This window comes from Lepisosteus platostomus, chromosome 23 (assembly GCF_059453375.1).
Source record: "Lepisosteus platostomus isolate fLepPlt1 chromosome 23, fLepPlt1.hap1, whole genome shotgun sequence".
NCBI lineage: Eukaryota > Metazoa > Chordata > Actinopteri > Semionotiformes > Lepisosteidae > Lepisosteus > Lepisosteus platostomus.
In genome coordinates this window covers 6,636,266-6,660,158 of record NC_142633.1, presented here as the reverse complement: position 1 = coordinate 6,660,158, position 23,893 = coordinate 6,636,266, and the positions used below count along the sequence as shown (strand labels likewise).

At 46.1% G+C, this 23,893-nt stretch overlaps 1 protein-coding gene and 1 long non-coding RNA gene across 5 annotated transcripts in view; one reads left to right on the top strand and one right to left on the bottom strand.

Moving 5' to 3' along the window:
- Positions 1–23,893, bottom strand: part of foxj3 (forkhead box J3) — a 146,337-nt gene that overhangs the window by 77,219 nt on the left and 45,225 nt on the right. For all 4 annotated transcript variants that reach the window (XR_015929553.1, XM_088616907.1, XM_088616905.1 and 1 more), the window contains exon 2: positions 10,256–10,704. Coding sequence is in view for 3 of the 4 variants with exons in the window: in XM_088616907.1 (XP_088473033.1) it covers positions 10,256–10,579 (324 nt within the window). In the remaining variant the exon portion in view is untranslated. The remainder of the gene's footprint in view (positions 1–10,255; positions 10,705–23,893) is intronic.
- LOC148641941 (uncharacterized) lies at positions 8,331–13,274 on the top strand. The gene is made up of 2 exons (XR_015929554.1): positions 8,331–8,548; positions 11,611–13,274. It is a non-coding gene; the product is annotated as an uncharacterized LOC148641941 (long non-coding RNA).

The window sequence follows — 23,893 nt, the reverse complement described above, 5'->3', positions numbered from 1 at the left end:
GTGCCCTTTACAATATCTCCAAAAAGAGCCAGACTTTCAGAGTCTGACACATGACACACATGGGACACCCAAACAATTTCAGGAACTTTTCAAACCCTTTTACAGCTGAGCGCAGCCCTCTTCGTCTGACTGGCGCCACCCACACGTTGGTTATGTTGGCTCAATGTCCTCACCTTTAGGAAACTGCAAACCAATGTTATTTCACTTAAGCCGGCGTCACACTACAGGACTCGACACGACTTCTAGTCATGACTGCAGTTGCTGAATCTCGCTGCCTTTTCTCTCCTAGAGGGGGTCAAGTTATACGACTGGGATTCGCAGGGGGTGACTAATCACACGATTCCCTCACGCCTTTTCGTCTCGGTTCCAAATCTCGTCTTGCGCCGCGAAAGTACCGCGAGGTCGCCTCGTTTTGGCAACCAATCAACGTGGAGCACAAGAGGAGCGCCGCGCGAAAGTGAACAAACAGCATGGAGAACAAGCACGTAAACAACTTGAAAAGTGTAACACAAGCATTGTTTCCCCACAAATATAAAACAAATTGACAAAAATACAACCTTTAAAAATATAAAACACCTTAAAACAAATATTGCGAACAAATCAGTATTGCGCTACACTGTGTAATATAATGGGCACACAAGTACACATCTGGCTCCCCCCAACGACTTGCGACTCATTAGGAGAAAATCAAACCAGTCTGATTCTGTCGTAGCGAGTTGCAGAGAGTCTTTGACAGATCGCTAAGACCGTGCCACTGGGGGTGTCACACTACACAAATGACGGTAATGGGCACGCGCTGTGACTCTCTACAACTCGCTGCGATTTTCTTGCGGTTGTGTAAATGAAGGCTACGACTGAAGATCCTAGGAAAAGCCATGTGGGGTGACCCCGGCATTATTGGGCGTTATCGATAGCAAATATTGAGAAGGGGCCTAGTCTCAGCTTTATATACAGTTTCCTTGTTTATCTAAAACCCATCTCCCCTTTCACCCCTAACGGGACAAAGAAGTAGACAGGCTGGGCTGTAGTCCTGAACGTACAGTAGTGTCCTCTCACAAAAACCCAGCTCATTATTCAAGACACTTCAGACTCGCGCACAGAGCCTACGCAACTCCTTACAAACGTTTCAAGATGAAAGTTACTCCAACTAGGCCCTGTACGAATACAGTACGTTTCAGGATTGATGTTGGACAGAATGGTTTTGGCAACATGTAGATCTGATTAACGAGTATAAAAACACTAATGAGACTGCAGTCCCATCAACGATGCAGTGCATGGGCCCTGTGTTCCAGGCTGGCAGGAATATGTGGCTTTGGATAACGGATGATAAACCATTGAGCCTCAGATTCTTTGGCCCAATGAAAGAAGGAGTCATTTAAGATCACTGTCAGGAAAAAGTAGAGATTAATTCCTTGCTGAAAAGGAAATAAAGTCTTCCTCTCTCATCCATGCTTAGGTCAGGTTTCACTGACCTCTGTCCTTTCAGAGATTCAAAGACTGGGACAGCAGAAAGACATCTGAGGCCACAATCACCTTTAGGCTTGGTTCACAGAGCACCACCTCCAGCACTCTAGGATTGATTGATCCCTTTCTCATCTTTCCATTCATGCTTACTGACATATTAAAGCTCCACGGCCCCAACGCTGTTATACTTTTTATTTTTCAGCCTGCTGTTCAAGTCTGCTTCTTCCTCTGCAGCGCTCTGCTCTAATTTACAGGTATGACGCCTCTTATTGGCAGACGTACTGCAGCCAAAATGTGTTCTGCAGGGATCGGCGGAGGAGGAGATCGCTCTTAATAATGTTTGGTTACACTCACTTACACACCTTGTTCTACTTGAAAGAAGTCTTGCTGACATAAATTGCTCAAGAACTGAAGTTGCATTTATTCATTCAGAACATGTATCTAAATAGCACCTTCCATTACTCTAGTTACAATTTTTTTCTTGCAGTTGATGTTTTTGTCTTTGACTTGCGTTTCAAATGATCATCTTTTGAACAGAGCTCAATAAAAATAAGTTAAAAGGGCAGGGGTTCCCTTTAATCTTTGATAGGGCTTCTGAAACGAGCTGGCTATGAACTTTCCACTGCTCTAGCAAGGATAGCCTCTCCCGTGATCATTACGAACTGGGGGGGGACGGTCTGCATTACTTGCCTGTCCCATGTGTCACATCCTCTACTGCGTTCTGCATTATCAGCTCTTGCACAACACTACCCTGCGAAGACGGGCATTACTATTGCTGTTTTATTACGTGGCAATTGTAGGCTGAGGAACTCCTTACATTCTCTTCGGAATGCGTGTGTGACAGGTGAGGCTCCACCAGGAATCACTGAGTGAGGGCAATTCCCCTACGCCAAAGGACCAGACCCCCTGCCGCCGGAGAATTCGGCGCTGTTCAAGCTCCTAGGGGATTCCATTAGGGCAGTTATGAGCGTACCGCTTACACAACCCCTGAACAGGGTTAGGTGGGTAAAAGAACAACATGCAGTTGGCTTTTACCAACTGTTACATGACTTGACACTAGCTGGCTGCTGGGATAGTCATCTGCACACAGCCATGTTAGCCAAACAGCTGCCAACATAACTCTAGCCATAACTGGTGATCTGGGACACTGTGATAAAACTTAGAGGGAGTCCTGGTAATTTTCCAGTTCTGCTTGCTGAGCATCCAAGTGCACAGACACTGCAAAATGATGTCAAACTGGTGAGTAAGGCACCATCACAGCAACTTTCTAACTTCCAGACCCAAGAGGAAATATGCCAAGGATTTTACAGCTGGCTACATACGGTATCTATTTATTCTTTTCTTTGGCATCCTATTCCAGTAAGAAATGAGCGTCCAGTCATTTTGACTGGAATTCTTTCAGTTTAAGCAATTCCTTTCAACGAAAGTGTTGATGAACCAGGCCAGCGTTCTATCTCGCCCTGCTCGCATGGGTGTTCTCGGAAGATTCCCTGTCACAGAGGCTAGCAAGCAGCAGAGATCCTGCTTCAATAGTCCCAGCGGTATCGAAACAAGAGCTTGAGCTGGGGAAGAGCAGCAAAACAGACTTTGGTATTTCTAACACCGCAGCATTTCTTCACTGCATCTGATCAGATGGTGCCCTGACATCCAGCATGTTTACTCCATTGTACTTTTTGGACAATCAGTCTGTATAAACCTATGCACATTTTGCACATATTTTATTGTTTTTACAGTGACTATGATCAGCACATTTTGCACACACCTATGTACTTATTTATTTTCATTTATCTTGTTTGTCTTTTGTTTTATAACTATTCTGATGTCTGTTTTGCTTGTTTTGGGCTGGACTGCTGGTAACACATCAATTTCCCTACAGGATTAATAAAGTATTATCTATCTATCCCTGCATATAGTACCTTTACTATATGCCACTATACGCACAGTACTGAGAAAAAGGTTTGTCAAACCCCTATAAATCTCTTATAGTTTCGACCTAAAACATAATTAGATTTCAGAAAGTCAGAATAAAAGATGAAGATAATCTGATTACATTTATAACACACTGACATGAAATACGTCTTCATTTAACTAACAAAATGATCCAGCAGTAATTATCCTTGTGTGAATAAGTATGTGAATCCTTATATTCACAAACCAGAGACACCTCCTTTAGCAGAAATGACTAGATGTTTCCTGTAACGATTTGCCCATCCTGGCTTTCAGGAAATTTGGCCCATTCTCCCTTAAAGAACTGTTTCAAATCAGAGACATCGAAGGATTTCCCTGTATAAACAGTTTTCTTCGGGTCCCGCAATAACATTTAGATGGGGTTTTGGTGCAGACTTTGATTCGATCAACCCTAAATGGCACATTTTTCATCAGCCACTCTGTAGCAGCTCTGCTTGGATGTTTAGGACTATTGTCTTTCTGCATGACCTACTTTCGTCTGAACTTCAGCTGATGAACGAATGACCTGGCGTTCTCTTCTAGACTTTGCTTGTACTGTAGATTAGCAGTGCGAGATTCACCCTTCTGTCAATGATGGCACCATGGACGGATTGCCCATTCGGCGGACCTGTGATTGGCGGCGATGTTCCTTTTAGAGAGCAATGCGTTCTTTCCTGGCCATCTTTCTATGAAAACCATTCCTGCTGAATCTTGTCCTGATCATGCTGATGATGTGGCATTTGCCACAACAACAGCGCTGTTAGCCAGGGGTTGTGACTTCATGGGTGGTTTTCTGGGCTGCTCTTGGACAGATCTTGCCAGTCCACGGTAGAGTCGCCTTGGTCTCTCAGCCTTTTCGAGTTGTAGACTGTCTGAGAGTGGATTCCAGTCTGAGAGTTTCTCCAGACTGACGAGTGTTAGCTACTCTTTTCTTAAGCTGCTTGGTGAAGACTAACTCCACAATAATGCAGGACGAAGCTGCCCAAACTCCTTCTTTGTTAGCACATTATTTGTTACCATTTCAGTTTATTGTAAACTTGTTCATCTGTCATACATTACTTGTTAATTTGTTAGCAAATTACAGTATTGAATCATCTGGGTTTTCAAATTATCCTCTTAATTCTAAGAAAACTAGGGGTTCACTTATTATTTTGCCTGCCCAGATTCCTATTAATTTCTTTTCTACTTCATCCCAAAACACACTGAACTGGTAAAAATAAACTATGTTGGTTACTTATGAAAAGAAACAGGTATCAATTAAGCAGAAATGTCTTGGTAAGTTATTGTAACTCAACTACAGACAGGTCAAGCATTTAGGAATTTTGTTTTTGTTTTGCTCACATATACAGGGATAAAATGTTAATGTGCTGAATCAGAACAATTCCGTGTGATTTATATAGATCTAAATGGCTTTAGGTTCATTAACAGTCATACAGACGTGTGACACCCAGGGCAGGATTCATAAATGAGGAAATGACCCAAGGCCACAGACGTGACTGGATTAAACATCAGCCAGGCTACCTAGACCTCGGTCTGTTTGTTTATCCCCCCCAATTTCTTGAAGTTGTTTCGGGTTTCAGGTTCTGGAGCTGCTAACTATTCAGGCTGCCTTCCCTCGTGTGACTGAGCCACAGCGACCTTGATTTTGAACAGCGAAAGCTCCCCTTTCCCCCCCCGTCACCGCTGATCAAAGCACATCAGCGATTCAAGGCCTGCTCAGGAAAACACTCCGCGGAGAATCCGGAGGAGAGCAGGGTTAAAAAGCACCAGGTGAGCGACCTACTTAATTTGCCTTTAAAAACAAATTCAGCTTTGTGATATTTTATTCCGAGGTTTAGAAAGGGATCGAGACAGCAGTGCTAAATTCTCGGGGGATGTCTTTTCTGTTACACACAGCTTTCCTTCAACGTTGCACACACTCTGATTCCAAGGCAGGCTTCTCAGAGCTGCCAGCTTTCTTCTCCATGCAAACTAAAGCAATGCAGTAACTTCAGAGGCAGTTCTAGCGCAATGACACAGGTCCATATGGCCTAATTATACTCAGCTTCTTGTTTCCTAAGCACTTCCATTTGACAAAGTTTTTATTAGTGCTTCAGAGGATGTAACAGCTTTATCCGAGGAATCTAATTGCCTGCTCACAAACGCATTTTGCATATCTGTCGGCTTAATTCTGCAGTAATGTTTTTTGACCTTGATGAATGAGCTGTTTTATTGACAGCACTTATTGATATTTGTTAAAACCATTTCCTAATAGAGCTCTGTTCAGCTGATTAAATGAGCTGCCTCCATTTGGATTACCCACTCTCATCTCTCCTGTCTCTGCCCCCCTCTCTCTCTCAGAGAACCGACGAGTACGTGTGCTTGTATTGCCTGCTGCCTTCATCGCCAACGAAGCTGCACAGAGACCTGCGCTTTGCACAGATCTGCAGCCCATGAGGAATTGGGCAATTTCACTCAGATTGACCCGATACTTAGTGCTAGTTTTCATTATTAATGTATATCGCATGCTTCCTGTTTCTCGGAAGCGTGACGCTGTTCTAGCTTTCTAGCTGTCCCACAGTAAAGCAGACTTATCACATCCAACTAATGAGAGAATGGGAACTTTGAGTCACAAAACTATGTGCAAAATCAGTCCCTGAGGTTTGAACATCTTCATACGTAACCGTTATTTAGACTGTTAGAGCTATAGTACAATATCTCACTTTCATACACAAGATGTATAAGTTTTATTCTCTGTGTTTAGAGTGTACATTGGGAGGGTAGCAATTCATTGATGCTTTAGCACTGCAATATTTTCCCTGTTTAACATGGCGACTGATCTCCCCGGGACTGACTTGTGTGATGGTGATCCGCAAACCTGACAACACACTGAAGCTGCAGAACACGGTGCCCTGCAAACAGGGGATTAAGTGTTAAGAAGTGAGCGCACTGTGGTTGCAATTTCACAGTACTTCTCCTACTTCCTTTCTAACTCTATCTGGGTCATTCGGAAAAGGGCAATGCAGGCGCCTTTCCCTTGCTGGTGCTCTGACAGGCTAGGTATGCTAGCGTCTTTCTCCATTTCAACTGCAGCTTTTAAGCTCCCACTTTGCCTATCAATTCCCAATTCCCCTAATAATGCAATCTTTTCCTTAAAGCATGCTGATCTGGTTGCCCTGAGTTATAATGGTTTATGGCTGTCTGGGTTGGGGAACCTGTAGCATACTCCTGTCACTTAGCCTCTTGAAGTCTTATTCTCCAGTGCAATCCATAAGAATGCAGAAACATGTGTACTGTCTATTGCAAATGTTCCTAGCGCTAACCTGGAAAACAGTGCTGAGTTCTGAGCATTGCACTGAGGCAGGACAAAGGAAAGCTCCCTGCCCAATTTCTGATCCAAAGGGAATGTCATTATCCGGACAGACGACAGAAACTGAATCTGTTCAGCCTGCAAAATGGTTATATGGGAACTTGATTCAGGAATTCAAAATGAAAAGTAGCCACCAGGTCAGCACAGGAGATCCTTCAAGATCAATAGCACCACAAATATGATCACAAAGCAAAAAGCAGCACAACAGAGGGATAAAAATTTGGGGCCATTCAAGACAGAAGCAATTCTTTACACAGAGGATTGTGGGTTTCTTTTAGAAAGAGACGAGAGAATTCTTACAGCATTAAACTAATAGCAACCATTCAAGCAAAACGGGAAAAACAGTCTGCTTTCATTTAGAAAGCCTCATGTTCAGGACTGAATAGTTTACATTTTACTTTTGGCACATTAGACATATGGATCTAACATGACACTGGACAGGGAGGAAATCCCCAATTCGGAAAACAAAAAAGCACAGCTATAACCCCCACTGTATCAAATCACACTTGAATTCTAAGATCCAGACGCTGTGGGTTCAAGCCCGGATCACGTCACTAGCCAAGCAAGGATTCCCCACGCTGTTGGGTACAACTGCCACCGAGATGCCAAGGATCAAGTAGGGATTGGTCAAGTCTCTCCCAATTGAGCGGGTGATTAAAAAAAATGAAAATTCTTACATTTGTAAAAACAAATGATGCCATCAAGAATTCAGGGAACATGGTTAAGCTTGTAACGCATCAAAGGTGTCCCCACCCTGAGAAATGTTCAACTGGTGAGAAACACACACCGCAGTATGAGGGTGTGACAACAGTGACGTCTATCCTTCCTGGCCAGGGTTAGCTTTCTGCTGGTCTCCAGCTAGGACAGAAGCACTTTCACAGTGGACTTGGGTCCGATTACTGGGTGACAAAATAATGCAGTTAAGAAGGTGTCCAGATCATGTGGAATAGTAGTTCAGGCAGACTGTGGTGCAAAGAAATACTACATTAGTTTTCACCTCACCTTGGATGGCTGGAGATAAAGATCAAAACCACGGGCAGCAGTTACCTTGAACTTTAAATCTGATAATCATGTGGAAGATTTGTGTTAATTTATCAGCTTCTTTAAACACCATCAGCAGGCGTATTATAGGTACTTAATTTTTGTTGTTGTTTTGTCGTTGTTTACCTGTCAATGATTTAAATTAAAAGACAACCTTGGGGATTTTATATGTCATTTAAGGTTTAAGGTTGTTGCAGCTAAAACACGATAAAAAACTAACACGCTATTTTTTGGTTGGAAAGTTTAAACAAAAACAAAAATTGCATTCGTGATAAAGTGGTGTTTGATTAAAACTGATATAAAGTTTAATTAGATGGAAACCCTGTATATTTATTTTGCCCCTGCTAGTTTTGTTGACTAAGAATGGCAGTAAATATTTAGCTTCCATTACTTCACACTAACACAGCAGGAACCTGCTTCTCTCTCATTTGTTACACTGGATGATCTGCATGTTTCGGGACACGTATTGCTATCAGCACCTGGTATCAGGGTAAGTATCTTATCCTCACAGCCAGGGGATACATCAGAACCGCACACGATGGCCATATGTTTTCTTGTCGGTAAAAATCTGAATTTCAGTATCAATCTCTGCAAATCAGCTGCCTTTGTCAACCACTGAAAGAAACCCCACAGCCCCAGCCCGCGTCTTAAAGACTGTGAGACTGTTCTTCTGCCTACATGTGATACTCCTCCGGCCAGCTCTTCACAGGCGCCAGGAAGACACGCACAGCCGCTCAACAGCTCCACGTAAGGGACGGTGCCTGCTGATCTGTCTCCTCGTATCATTCGCTTTCTCCACTGTTTAAAACAGCGCTTCCTCATGCTGCACCCACAGCCTGGTCTACCACTCTAACAGGGAATCACAAGGAGGAAAACAGGACATTCAGCCCATGTCACCTAGCAGTGAGCCGCCCCAGCCTTGATCTAACCAGAGACATCAGACACCTAACATACATCCGTTCACCATGATCCACCCTCAACAGACGTTAACTAAGAGCAAGCAACCCATCTGGTCACAAAAGTAACAGAATTACTGAATACGAAGACACTCTGAAACTATGCTTCCAATATGGACAAAAACATTGCATTCTAGAGGGGAAAAGTCCGGTGACGGTACTGCAGAGTATCTGAATAATTCAGCTGAAGGAATATTTAAGTGATCAGAACTCAATTTTTAAAAATCAGATCTTAAACCACAAAGACTGAGTGCCTGAGACTTCCACTGACGGCAACGTATTTGCAAGCCAGCAAGAGTATTAATCAGGGCCTTGTGACTTAATCAAAGAAAATGCAGGGGGGATTCATAAAAACCCAGTCCTAACAAAAAGTTACTGTCAGTGGTATTATAACTGAAGTGCGCTGCCACTTTAAAAGCGTACAGCCCCTCCAGTCACACGCTGCCCCCAGCCAATCACTGGAGCTCCTCCACACACACGCTGCCCCCAGCCAATCACTGGAGCTCCTCCACACACACGCTGCCTCCAGCCAATCACTGGAGCTCCTCCACAAACACGCTGCCCCCAGTCAATCACTGGAGCTCCTCCACAAACACGCCGTCCTCAAGCCAATCACTGGAGCTCCTCCACACGCACGCTGCCTCCAGCCAATCACTGGAGCTCCTCCACACACACGCTGCCTCCAGCCAATCACTGGAGCTCCTCCACACACACGCTGCCTCCAGCCAATCACTGGAGCTCCTCCACACACACGCTGCCTCCAGCCAATCACTGGAGCTCCTCCACACACACGCTGCCTCCAGCCAATCACTGGAGCTCCTCCACACGCATGCTGCCCCCAGCCAATCACTGAAGCTCCTCCACACACACGCTGCCTCAAGCCAATCACTGGAGCTCCTCCACACGCACACTGCCCCCAGCCAATCACTGGAGCTCCTCCACACACACGCTGCCTCAAGCCAATCACTGGAGCTCCTCCACACGCACGCTGCCCCCAGCCAATCACTGGAGCTCCTCCACACACACGCCGTCCTCAAGCCAATCACTGGAGCTCCTCCACACGCACACTGCCCCCAGCCAATCACTGGAGCTCCTCCACACACACGCTGCCTCCAGCCAATCACTGGAGCTCCTCCACACACACATGCTGCCCCCAACCAATCACTGGAGCTCCTCCACACGCACGCTGTCCCCAGCCAATCACTGGAGCTCCTCCACACACACACTGCCCCCAGCCAATCACTGGAGCTCCTCTACACACACGCTGCCTCCAGCCAATCACTGGAGCTCCTCCACACACACGCCGCCCTCCAGCCAATCACTGGAGCTCCTCCAGACGCACGCTGTCCCCAGCCAATCACTGGAGCTCTACATTGACCATTCTGCTGTATGGCCCAGCATCAGAGCCCGTCCTGTTTGTGCTGCACCCGACCTGCCGCCTGTATGTTCAAGGCAGGTGGCCTCCGCAGGGCCCAGAGAGAACCTAGCTGTTCCCTACCTTCCACCCGCTGCCAGCCTCTCTGTAGTAAGGGAAATTGTCACAGATCCACTGGTAGATCTCGCTCAGAGTCATTTTCTTCTTTGGAGAGCTGTTGATGGCAAAGGTGATGAGGCTGGCGTAGCTGTAGGGCGGCTTGCCGTCCTTGTGCTGCTGCACCTCCTCCTGGTCCAGGGTGGTGTTGGGGTCCAGCAAGGCGCCCTTCTTGGCCATGCCCGGCCCATGGGCGTTCTGCGCCGCGTCCGCCTTCTGGATGGCCGCCCTCATGGTGAGCTGCGGCAGCCAGTCCATGGAGGTGAGACTGCTCTCCAGCTCCGACGTCATGGCTGCGCCCGGCGAGGTGCTCCACAGGGCGAGGGAGAGCGAGCGAGAGGAGAGGGCGCCCCCGAGTCACAGTGTGCTGGCCGCTGCTGCTGCTGCTGCTCCTGGGTGCCTACGCCAACGGCAGTCTGAAAAGGCAAAGGGCAGAAACAGAGCTCTTAGTCCCACTGGCCACTCCCTGCCGAAAGACCAGCGCTGCTCCTGTTTCCCCGTACAGACCTCCACCACCGACAGTAAACACAGGAGGGGGTGCAAGTGTCTATTTCCCACAAATTATGCAAATCATCAGCATTTGAACATGCACTGATTACTTTTATTACATAGTGTAGACTGCGACCATGTGTGAAACCGAACATTTAACCCTAATTCGACACTGCAAGGGAGCTGTATAGTTCAGATTAATTTCTCCTCCATTCAGATGAATTTCTGACTTAACTTTACCAAGCAGCAAATTTCAACCAATCCTTTCCTATAGTGCGCTGTCCTCAGAGTGGGGTCTCACTAACCCCACACTGCAGCACAAATCTGTGTCTCTGTGTGGAGTGCGCTGTCCTCAGAGTGGGGTCTCACTAACACTGCACTGCAGCACGCAGCTGTGTCTCTGTGTGGAGTGGGCTGTCCTCAGAGTGGGGTCTCACTCACCCCACACTGCAGCACACAGCTGTGTCTCTGTGTGGAGTGGGCTGTCCTCAGATTGGGGTCTCACTCACCCCACACTGCAGCACACAGCTGTGTCTCTGTGTGGAGTGGGCTGTCCTCAGAGTGGGGTCTCACTAACACTGCACTGCAGCACACAGCTGTGTCTCTGTGTGGAGTGGGCTGTCCTCAGAGTGGGGTCTCACTAACACTGCACTGCAGACGTGCCCGAAGTCTTCGCTGTGTCCCCATCTGCCTGCCCACTCCCTCCTCTGTCCTGCTCTCTCCAGCTCAGTCCTAAGTGCAAAGAGATCTGCCAAGTGAGTAACTGCTCGGGAAGTATTCTTACAACTGCCATCCAAATAGGGGAAATAACTAAACAATTTCTTTTTCTCTAGGGATTCACAACCCAGAAAACCAGCCTCCTTTCATCGGAGCCACTGAGCAGGAGTCCCTAGAAATATTTTCTTCTCGGTCTCCAACCGCTCTGCAGCCCTGCAACAAAATCCCCACAGATGGAGGAAATCAAAGCTTGTGCAACTACTCCTCGGTGCAACTATTTTAAGAAACAAAAGGGCTAAAGTCATCGACATCGCTGCCTATGCATGAGTATGCTGCGTGAACTCGCCTACTCTGTATAAGAAACGAACCAATTACTCTAAGCAGATTCAAGAAGTGACAAAACATCTTGAGTAAGAAAGATCTAACGTTTCAGAGCATCATCCCCGCCTACAACAACACACCACACTATGTAACTGATTAATATGTGGCACATGGTTTAATGCATGCCTCCAGCAAAAGCAGAAATACCCTTAATTAGAATAAGTGAATTACTGCAGGCTAGTGCAGAGGTTTTTGCGTGTGTCGAAGCTCAGTTTAATGATAGAATATGTGGAGCCTCAGCCCCCCACCCCCATCTGGACGCTGAATTCTGTACAGAGGCTTTGCTTTTTTTTCCCTGATAAAGATTAAAGCAGGCTTTATTCTTCTGATTTCAATAAGGTGAGTCATCACCTGCTAATGTGAGCAATTTTCCACTTTAGAGACTGTGAAAAGCCCAGTCCATACTTAACCTCCTTGACAAGCCATTCAGACAACTGATGAATATTTCTCTGGGGCTGGTATACATGCACATCAAGCGCTCATGGCCTGTGTTAAGTATCTGTATAGGAAGGACCCATAAAAACTCTCATAATAGTTGGCCTACAGCCACCATCTGAACAGTCTAATACAGTGGTAATGTTGCCATTATTAGATACCTAATTAAAACATCACTCAACAAAGGCAAGGCTGTAAATTAAAGTTATAGACCTCTTTCGACACCTGTCTGAAAAACGCAGTCAAAACGGTTTTTTCCCCGTTTAAAAGGATGTGTTTATCTGTACTCGAGTAACTAAAGCAATAAGGAAATGCAAAAGACCAGAGACCAGTAATGTAGAAAACTTTGAACGTGTATAGCTTTTCCTCCTCGGTGGTTATGTTCACATATTGTCATTTCTTTGCCAAAGGAAAAAAAAAAATCCTATTATCTCGAAAAAAAAAACCTTTACACAAGAACCAACCGTCTGAAACTTAAGAATGAAACACCGGCAATTAGGTTGCAAATGATCAGGCTTTCCAAATTATCTCAGGAAATCTCTGAAAAACACCCTTTTCACCACATGATTACTATGATTGACTCGCAGGGGTTTTATTGTTAATCCTTGAGGGGTTTTTTTTTGTTGCAGTTGATGTTGTTGTTTTTAATGGTGCTTCTGCTGTCAAACCACATCGCTGCCGGAGAAAAGGTTCCTGAAAGGCGTCGTGCTAGAAAGAGGCCCTTCCCCTTGTGCCCCAGCGCTCGGCGAGAGGCGGCTTTGTGACAGCGGGGTAGAAAAAGCCTGTCAGCCGCAGAGGGGTTCGCTGATGGACTCCAAAACGCCGCTGAGTGCTTTTAAAACTCGCTGCTGCCTGCTGCAAAATGACTTCTGTCCCCCCCAAATAAGCTGAAAACAGCCCTCTCTCTATTTGTGTTTCTAAGATAATAAGAGCAAAAGTAATAAAAGCTTACGTTGCCTTTTGAGTATAGAGGCTCTGCTTTTTTTTTTTCCCCTCCCCTTAACAGAAACAACGCCGGTGTTCAGCCGCGGTCCCGGGTCTCTGCGCTCAGGCAGAGACGTGAGGAAGGATGAGAACATGAAGCTGCAGGCTAGATGCTTTTCCTCGTGAGTCGCCACAGCTTCCCCTGCGCTCACAGCTTGGGAGGAGAAGCCTGCTAACGAGATACGGGCGCTTGCCAAGCTCTTCCTCGCGAGCTCGATCTGCAGCCACCCTCCACACATTTCTGAAAGCCCGTTCACCTCCACTCCAGCCAAGTACGCTTAACTCTTTCCAGCCTGGGTGCCTGCAGTGGGCTGCCTCTGCCAAATCGAGGCCTCTCCCTCGCAGGCTCGTCTCGTTAACCTGGCACAGCGACAGGACCGAGAGGCCCGGATTGTCAGCCGCTTACCGATATACACAGAACTCGAAGGAACGTGCTGCCCGGAAAGGTAAAAATTCCATTCTTTCCTGGGCCAATGCTTCAGGGGAAAATCGATTCCTCGGCTTTTTCTACCCAGTTCTGCCTGCTCCCGCAAATTCCTGCCATTTGCGTTAGAAAAAAAAACCGTAAGCGCTTGTTTTTCAAAGCTTCTCTGACACAGACTTGGGCTAAAAAGTCCAGATCGTTTCAAATGTACTCACACACCTTCCTCCGGAACGGTATTAGCATTTGTAAATCTGCCCAGGGATATCTCTGCATTTTTATTAGCTCGGTGAAGCTCTATTAATGCAGCAATAAACATGCTGAGCATTTCTGAAATAAATGGAACAGCAGCTTCTGAGTCTTTGTAAGGGAGATTAAGAACTTTTCATCTTCAGAGTCTGCAAGAGTCAAGGCATGACTCAAGCGTGTTTCAAGTTTCCTCAATCATATTCATCACGCAAGTCTCAACTCACACAGCACTACAGCAGCACTGCTCTTCAAAGGAAACAAAGGCAGCCAAAGAGACACAAAATAAGATTCTAAGAACAGCGAAAAATCTATAAATAACCTGATCAAGGTGGGATTACACGCACAACAGGGAAGAGGGTTTATTGTCCATTTTTTAAGAATTTCAGTATCATAGACTGAAAACACATTAAAAGTTAAGGTTAAACATCTGTTATAAAGATTTTATGAAACTCACAGGCATGTCTGAAAAATAATAAACATGCAAACTAGACCTGGAATGAAGAGATCAATGATCTATCCGTGAGTATAGTGTGGCACTGCCTGTGGTTAGTTATGCTATAAGCCACCAGCCCTGACACCGTTACGGAATGACGGAAGAGGTGTTAGTGGGGCAGCAGGGGGTGCTCACCCTGCGGTCCATGTGAGTCCTAATGCCCCAGTATAGTGATGGGGACACTATACTGTAAACAGGCGCCGTCCTTCAGATGAGATGTAAAACCGAGGTCCTGACTCTCTGTGGTCATTAAAAATCCCAGGGCGTTTCTCGAAAAGAGTAGGGGTGTAACCCTGGTGTCCTGGCCAAATTTCCCATTGGCCCTTACCAATCATGGCCTCCTAATAATCCCCCTCTATGAACTGGCTTCATCACTCTGCTCTCCTCCCCACTGAGAGCTGATGTGTGGGGAGCGTTCTGGTGCACTATGGCTGCCGTCGCATCATCCAGGTGGGGCTGCACATTGGTGGTGGTGGAGGGGATCCCCATTACCTGTAAAGCTCTGAGTGGAGTGTCCAGAAAAGCGCTATATAAGTGTAAGCTATAATTATTATTACCATTATGTTTGAAACGGACAACACAGGAGTCTGAACCACGGAAGGAATTTCTTTAGAAACCGCTATTTGAGTATACTGGTATCGAACACTTCAAGTATTCGATTACTTGACTTCTAATCAGTACAACAGGTCATAAGGAACAATTCCATGCTGAAAAGAGAAGAAAAGAACACCCATTCTACACACCAGAAGAAGGCTCCACAGCCGAAACATTGTGTTTCTTTTCTTCCCTGTTCAGCATGGAATAAACCTATTACTTGTTCCTTTGCAGCTTACGCCTGCTGACGCAGCTATCTACTTGAACTATTACAGGTCGTAAGCCTATAAATAGCAATCCTGCAATAATACAACAAGCAAAATTTAGGATTAGAAAAATACCAAAATAAAATGGAATTCAAAATTCACTGCTTCATTCCATTAAAAAGTGCAAAGAAAACACATTTTTGCCTTAACACCCATGTGCATCATTTAATACATCCTAAAATTTTTGCTCCACAACAATTTAAAGCAGAGATATAGCTTCTATGTTTTTTTTTCTCAGCAGACTGAACATTACTAAAATGTGCTCATTTTAGACCGACAGACCATCGCTAAAGTCACACGTATTCTGCAGTGATTTTTATTCCTTCTCAACCATACAAGTGCAACTTAAATAGGAGAAACGCGAGAGGCAATGTGTGACAAGGGGGGTCTCCACGCCAGAGAGCAGAGCAGAGTCAGGACTTTCATCAGGGGGCCTGGGGCTCTTCTCCACCTGGGTGACACATGTCAATCAATGTGCCAGGGGACCCTGGTCCTGCAAGGCCACAGGACCTGCAGGGTTTCAAGAGCGGCTTCAAAGGACCAATTTAACACCTTCACCGCCCTCCTCAGGTGCTGGCGCTTGGAAGACGCCTCAAAAACCCCAAAACACACGGGTGCCGCAGGACCAGAAAGCCATCCCTGAGGAATCTGGCAGCAGTCACTCTACACAGCAGCTCAGCTGGAGGAGGGAGGGGCTGCCGTGTCCGACTCAAAGGAGAACTTCAGGAAGGTCAGAGAAGGCCTTAACAAGCCGCATGTGGAATGAAGCTGGGATAAAAGGCCAAAGACACACACACATATGAACATTGCCATGGGATCTTTAACGATCAGGTCATCTGGGTCTCAATTTAATATCCCGTGCATAGAATAGACAGTCCTACAGCACAATTTCCAATTGTGGAGCTCTGGTTTCTAAATTCATAAGGAAAGGTGCCACCTACTGGTCCACCAACAAGGTGCACAACACTAATATCTGGCAGACATGAAAGCAGGGCATCCACTGCCTCTATTACAACAAAATTATTTGCATACTCAGCAAACCTAGAGCGTCTGTGCTGATGGTCCGAAAAAGAGGTGCTGAGTACTAATGTACGTGCCATTTTCCAGGGTCACGCTTTAGACAAGATTCAGACACGTGCCAAGATTCATTAGATCAGAGGACACCATCTTGCTCTTTGCATACAGCATTTTAATTAGCAAACAGCTGATCTAGGGAATGACATAGCCGTCTTCCTGTCTTTCATCAGTCTACGGCTAATTTTGAAGTCAATTACTTTGCTCTTCTAAACTATTAAACCTGCGCACGACAGCCTGCACAGTCAGCACTGAGAGCAACTCCCAGACCTGACAGGACTGCAGCACAGACGGCTGTGCAGCCATGAGGGTGTCTGTTCTACAATCTCTCCACAACAACCCTCCGGTTTTAAAATAACAGGAATAATTCTTTGCTGCAGAATCCTTGCGAGGCCAATAAATAATTTACACAATAATAATGCCACTCCCTTTATCGTTTCCTGCCCTCTGCACACTGCGATCCAGGCAGTCACGCGCAAGGTACTACTCTTATTGCACACCCCTGCAAAGTGGGTGAAGGGTGACGAGGGAAGGTCTTCAGCTGTGTGCAGCCTGCAGGCCTGGTCAGATGAAGGGTCTCAGGAGCTTTGGAGCCTCGTCAGACCAAGCAGGAGACACACAAGGGCAGCAGCAGCAGCTCTGGACTGCACTTCCCCGCGCGGCAGCTCGCTCCAGCATCAGAGCACAGCCCGGCCGTACCGCCTGGGGGTCAGCTGAAGCCCCCGCAGGGCCGCCGAGCCGTGTTCACTAAAACCCACCACTTCCCGGAGCAGGTAGGGGACTGTGTGGTGCGTGCATGGCCATACTGTCACGTAGATGCCAAACCCCGCCTTAAACAAAAAAAAGAGATGAGAAATTCCACAGACTTTAAAGACAGGCGCATCACTAAAAATGTGACCCAGCCCCCGAAGGAAAACTGTTTTGATTCAAACTTTTATTTAGGGGGCTGCACAAAAAAATCCACTGGAGGTCTTTGTAAAGCTGTCCAGACATTTCTGCTAAAAAGCAAGCGTCCTTCAGATAAAAAAATCAAAAAGTTATAAATTGAGCCTGGACTCTCCCACACTAGAGTCTAAACTAAGGTTCCTAGTGGATAATCGGACAGTCGCAAGATGAATCTCTTCATTTGTAGTCATTTAAGACACAGAAGCAAAGTCTCAATAAACAGTCGCTCTGTCACGGATGATTCCAATCAAGGAAAAACAAACGTGACTCAGAAGGCACTGTAAGTTCAGCTCAGCCCAAGACATTATCCGTAACATCTATTCTGCAAATCAGCGATGTGCTTTGTCCTGACATGAACAGCATATTTAAAGAACAATGTTTGTTTTCTTGTCAGGCCACACCTGAAAAGACAGGCGAGCAGTTAGATGTTATGTAACAGTTTCACCGTTCTGTTTTTGTTTTTCAGCATGGCTGGGTAGGAAGACTGTGAATCACAAAATCAAAAGATGCCTTCAAAGTCAACGGTACAGTTGGGACAGGAGACTTTTGCTAATATTTGTAAACAGGGAAGCACTGATACAGTTTCTTAATGTCTGAAAGACCTGAGCTCAGAAATGCCTTCTGCCTATGCTGTGGGTGAATCAATTGTTTTACTTGTATTGTTTGTAATCACGAGATCAGAAACTGATCCATTATCAACTTCATCCAGCACAAGCTTCATCTTACAGGTACTAAACAAAGTCTGCTGGTAAAATTGTAAATCCCTAGAAAGTAGATTTTACCAGCAGGTTTGACATTTGTTAAGTAAAACCTACAGGACAACTGTTTCGGAAGAAGGCCCACAGACTGCATACCACACTTCTGCAATATATAAGCCAAAGCTTTTCAACTATGTCGCACCTTTTGTACCTAGCCGCGGCAGTAAAAGTGTCTATGACATGAGTCACTTACACAGACACCAGTGTGGAAGGCTTGCAGGAATTTGTTTTAGTTTAGACTGCTGGTAATTAAAGGCAACCAAGCCTTTGAAGATATAGGGGCTAAGTGACGAGTCCAGTGTATCCAGCCTCCGAATCACAAGGATTCAGAATATACATATTATCTGCAAATAAAGCATTACCTCTGACTGTAAATTACAAAGGCTGATAGCGTATCACACAACAGGTAAAGCCTTGCGTCTGGGCAGAGGCAACACTGACAGTGACCTGTTTCTGGACTGAACAGTAAACGGATACATCTGTTCTTTTTCCCCGTTTACAACCGTTTTCGTGCAATATATGCCAGGGACTTGTGCAATACATTTATATTTATATTGTGCAATACAACTTTGTTGTGTACTGTTCTGTTCTGGTTTGCTCTTTGTGTGTTCTGGACTGTGAGTAACTCTTAGTGCACTTCTCACTGTGCTGAGTGTATTGTATTATTGTATCATTTCGTTACACTATGCTGTGTTGTCTGTGTTAAGCTGCTGTTGCACTGCAATTTCCCTCACGGGATCAATAAAGTATCTATATATCTAGAGCTACTGCACTTCTCACTGTATAAAACGTAGCGCACTTGCTTCAGTTTCTTCTAGTCATGAATGCAAACAAAGGTATGAAACGGACTGAGATTCAGATTCAACTGAGAGTGTGGCTGTGCAACACTTCTCTGAGGGATGAGAGATGTCATTTGGTGGCTAAATTGCATCCACCCAGGTGCCCATACAACCACACACTGACAACGCCACTGCCTAAGGCTCACTTTAACAGAGCTCACAAGGCCTCCTCTATCTCTCCGGGCCAGGTGAGGCCACAGGTGAGGCCACAGGTGAGGCCACAGGTGAGGCCACAGGTGAGGCCACTCTCCTGTTCTGCGCCGGAGAGCCAGAGAGAGAAGACCCCCTCCTCCCAGCCAGAGGAACTGGCTGAACAACAAAAACGGGGGGCAGTGATGTCACCTGGTAAAGGGCCTGGGAACCCTCTCACAACCCAGACCTGGGCGCTGCCTCCTGCTTCAGCGCTGTTGCTATACACACTGTAGTAAAGCACCGTGTTTGCTTAGCAATAGCATGGGAAAAACAAGGAGGGGCAGGGATCCCTCTCACCTACGCTCCACTCAATGGGAGATTCCTCACTTTTTCCAGCCCCGGAGGCGAGAGCTCAAAGAAAGTTATTTTAAAACCTGCCAACGAAAATAGCAGACTCGTTTCTGTTTGTTTTGTTTTTTTATTTATATACGGTGCGAGACTTGTAATTGTGTTCCACGAGTCTCAGAGGACTTATCTTCATAAACCAGAAAACAAAGTACAGTAGCTGGTAGGAATTGTTGTATTGCCAGTTTTCTTATTCTAACCAAAGGATTAACGGCATTTTTCACAACCTAGAAAAACGGCAACAAAAAAATAAAACTATCGGCTTGTTCTTCACGTCTCTGAGTCCTGGCTGCTTTCAAGCTGTCTGACTGTGCAAGATCTGAACCGGTTTTCTCCCCCACAAAAAATTAAGGGGGCATCGTGTCAAAGGGCGCTACTGTGTGATCAAACAACGTTGCTTTTTTAAAAATCACTCCCAGAACTGGCAGAACCTCACGGCATTCAGCAGCGTGAGAAATCATACATAGATCAGAACTCCCAATTTTGTCAGTTATAACCATCAACAACTTATTCAAAGTCAAAGTTATTAAGCTTAGTACGAGTGAGAACAAATTAAGCTTGTCAATTAATCTTTAATGCGCACAGCTCAGAAACATCAAAAACTCAACTCAAGGTCAACCGTTCCTGAGCAGCCAACATGAGGTGCTGTAGCAGCCGATCCATCACATTCGCCAATCAAACCTAATTGACTGTTAAGTGCTCCTTGGCATTAACCTCATTTGTTTCGCTCTACACTCCTGTAAATTTAAAGGGTTACTTTTGGATCAAGAAAATACAGACATCAGAATTAACATATCTTTAAACCGAATTCCTATCATTTGAGCTGGCCATAGATCCATATCTGCACAACACGAACAGTGTACAATTTCTAAACATGAGCTTCACATAATACTAGAATCTGTACTAAAAAGGCATATTACTTCAGTAGCCATGGCCAGCACGTTCATGCAGACCGCAGGGACAGGGAAAATTCTCACAGTCTACCTCTCCCCTTTCACACTCCTGATGGGCAACCAGATGAAACCATCTGCCTCAGTCTCCGGCCATCAATCCCTCCCCTGACATCTGTCAAGTCAAATAGTCCCACAGAGGCACAGCGTGCAACAGGATTCCTCCGAGCAGGCCTGACCACAGCACAGCCCAGCCTCAGTGTGCTTCAACCCAGTGCGAAATGCCAGGCATTCTAATACAGAGTCATTTCAGCTATTCACTTGCAAAACAGACGGGTACAAGGCTCACCAATGCCGAGGCAGTGCTCAGCCCTGCTGGATTACATCAGTCTCAGAATCTGTGGCAGCACAAGCCCAGTGGCTGGAGGTCCCGATGGGTATGCATGACAGGCAGGTCACGTGGTTTGTCCAGCCCTCGTCTTGGTTTGCAAAGTCAGAACGTCTTCATTTCACAGACCCCGCCATCAGGGGCAGATTATGAACAATTGTTGGAGAGAGATCCATCCTTCAAAAACAGGAGGATGGAGCACAAAAGGGGTTCAGCAGGTTGCAGAGGGGAACAGTGAGCCAGTTGCAGACCTGGTCATTCAGCCATGAACAAGGCCTTTACCACTGGGTCAGCTGGCCTTATATCTCTCCCAAGGCGTCACCACTGTTTTTCACGCCACTGCCGATCCTGACGGATTGTGCCACACAAGCTTCCCTTACAGACTAGGGAGCCAAATACTGCTGGATATGACATGCCTCTTCCTTCCAGGGCTGAATAAATAAACGGATGACACAGGCAGTTTCGCATGATCAACCAGTTCTTGGCGGCTCCATCAAAGGCTCTTCTTATTCTCCAGCACGGTGTGAAGTGACCTGCACTGAACCAGGCACGGCCAAGCTGAAGAAGCAGTGAGGTCTGGACGGATTCGGCCACTGATCTCACTCAACTGCAGCACAGGCTGAGGACGGGGGGGGGGCATGTGGGCCGGCAAACTGGGAACAGCAGAGGAGGAAAAAAAACTTCCTAATGGCAAGAAAAATGCATTTTCAAAAGATCCAAAGGCAGACGTAAGGTTAAATAAGTCTTATTATTCTGTGTGCTTTCAGAGCCTTACTACCCGAGCTGATTTCAATGAATAAGCCTGCACATTGCTCAACACAAAGGCACTCAGAAATTTAATTCAGCATTCCAGTAATTCGATAAGCAGTGCCAATGAATTACAACACTGATGAAGGGATTGTCTTTCGGTTTCCAGCAGCTATGCTGTGAGGTGCTTCTTCTGTGTGTAGGGGGTGCCCTGATGCCAGCCATGTGAACCCAATTACGCCGTTCCTCGCGCCTGGGGCCTCCGCTCCCTTCCGAGAGCCACAGACTGGTGCCAGTCTGGCAGCCCCTTCCACAGCCTGCAGCTGAATCACAAACACGCCACTTCAGGCACAAAGACTAATCTGCAATTGTGTTCTCGAGAGCCTGCTCCCATCAGCCTTTCCTGCTAACCTTTCGCTGGCTGCGGTTCACTCAGAGCCGAGCCGTGCAGGCAGCGTTGAGGTGGGAGTCTGCGATTCAACGTGCCAGCGTGCCGGTTCATTCATATCCGCGTCTGACAAGGAAGTTCTATGCTGTTGGAAAACTATACGACGCCTATCCTCTCAACCAATTCTATTTACATCCTTTTCAAACATGGATGCGCCCCCTAATTCCACCCTACCTGTTGCAAAAAGACGCAGGCTCACTCACAAACCCCTCCATCGCTAAAAAACATATTACACTATGCACCTAATGCCCTTAACACAGCTCCACGGTGATTTCTCCACCAGCTGTGGCGAGCAAACCGGGTCTTGACAGTCCCCGAGTTTAAGAGATAAGCCAGAGACAGTTGTTATTGAACCAAGATCCCAAGAGTCCAGGCTGTGTAAGCGGTTAGTTATCAAGTCCTTCCAGACGTTAGCTGTCCACACCCTTGTCCTGGCCGGGCACCAGTGAAAAAAGGGTGTTGGGCCTGATTTCCCCCCCATCAGGTTAAATAAAAAACCCCACAGCACAGGAATCTGAACCCAGCGCAGTCTCTCTCAGGCAACCTCATGACCGGGGAGCAAGAACTGATTGCGGGGCAGGAGTCTGTACTGTATCTGCACTTGGGAAACTCAAGAGGAACTCAGCGTGCAGCTCTGCCTGCACAAGACCTTCAGCTGCCACTATTCAATTACCAGGAGCAAAAAACAGGACAAATAAGCAAACAAGCATCCAAACATTATATCACTGTCCCACAAGAAAATCCACATCCCCCGAAGCTGACAGGGAGTCCCGGTCTCTGCTGACAAACCCACTCGTTCCGGGAAGGATGCTGAAAGAACTGGAAAGTCATCATAAAATCAGAATGGGGAGGGGGAGAAACAGGTGCACTGAAGTTTTCAAGAGAGACCCGTATGACAAGTCGCTCCAGCGAAAAACCCCAGCACGCCGACTGCTGTTGAGTAAGCACAGCAGCTCTCGGCACAAACGGGTAAACCACAAACCCGCTTTCGGCGAACTCTCCGGCGCGCAGTTCTTAACGTGTCACACAAAACCTGAAAGGTGTCACATGCTACCGATTTGTCATTACTGGGTGGTGCACAGAGAAATTATGCCTGCACGCCTTTCTTCCGACACACCAGCTTTGAATGCATCTAGACGTTTTCCTTAATGTCTAAGAGCACCAAATGGCTACTGCACTAATAAAATTAATAAACAATGCAAGTGATTACTAAATGTCATGAGCAACTTTTTAGCTGCAGGGCTGATGTTCCAGATTTGTTGTAAATGCAAGCTGTGCAAGATGTTTTTATTTGACAGGATTTTAAATAAAGTAAAAAAAAGGTTGAAATAACTAAGCAGTTTAAGCATCATGGCAGCTTGTTGTGTGTGCGTCAAACAAAAATAATGTATCAGCTTTTAGACAACAGATTAAAACCACAAAACAGACGTATCTACAGTACTTGGGTTAGCGTTCTTTGTGAAATATTCCGGTTCCCGGGCAGTACGGAGGCAACAGCACACGCTCACATTTATCTCTCCTTATATCCTCCTACACCGAGTTCCAACTTTAGGATTTCCTGATGCAAATACCCAGCAGCCAACATGACAGGCTTTCTGTCCCTGCCTTAACACAGCTGGCCCTTCTACTACAAAAACACTGGCTACAAATCCACCAAGACAGCTCACAACAGCAGACAGGAGGAGGTGACACTCCAGAGGGAAAATGATACAGATGTCAAAGGAGATCTTCACACCAGAAATAACTCAAATCAACAAAAAACACACAGAAATCCTGCACTGAATTCCTATTCGTATTCAGCACACTGCAATAGTGCGAAATTGAAGCTCTTTCTCAGAATTTCGTGATTGATGACATAAAAAAATTAAAAGTGTGCTGTAACTGGGATAAGGCAGAGATTTTTAATTCACATCGTTCTGAACTTGCCTTCTCATGGATTACTGTTTACAA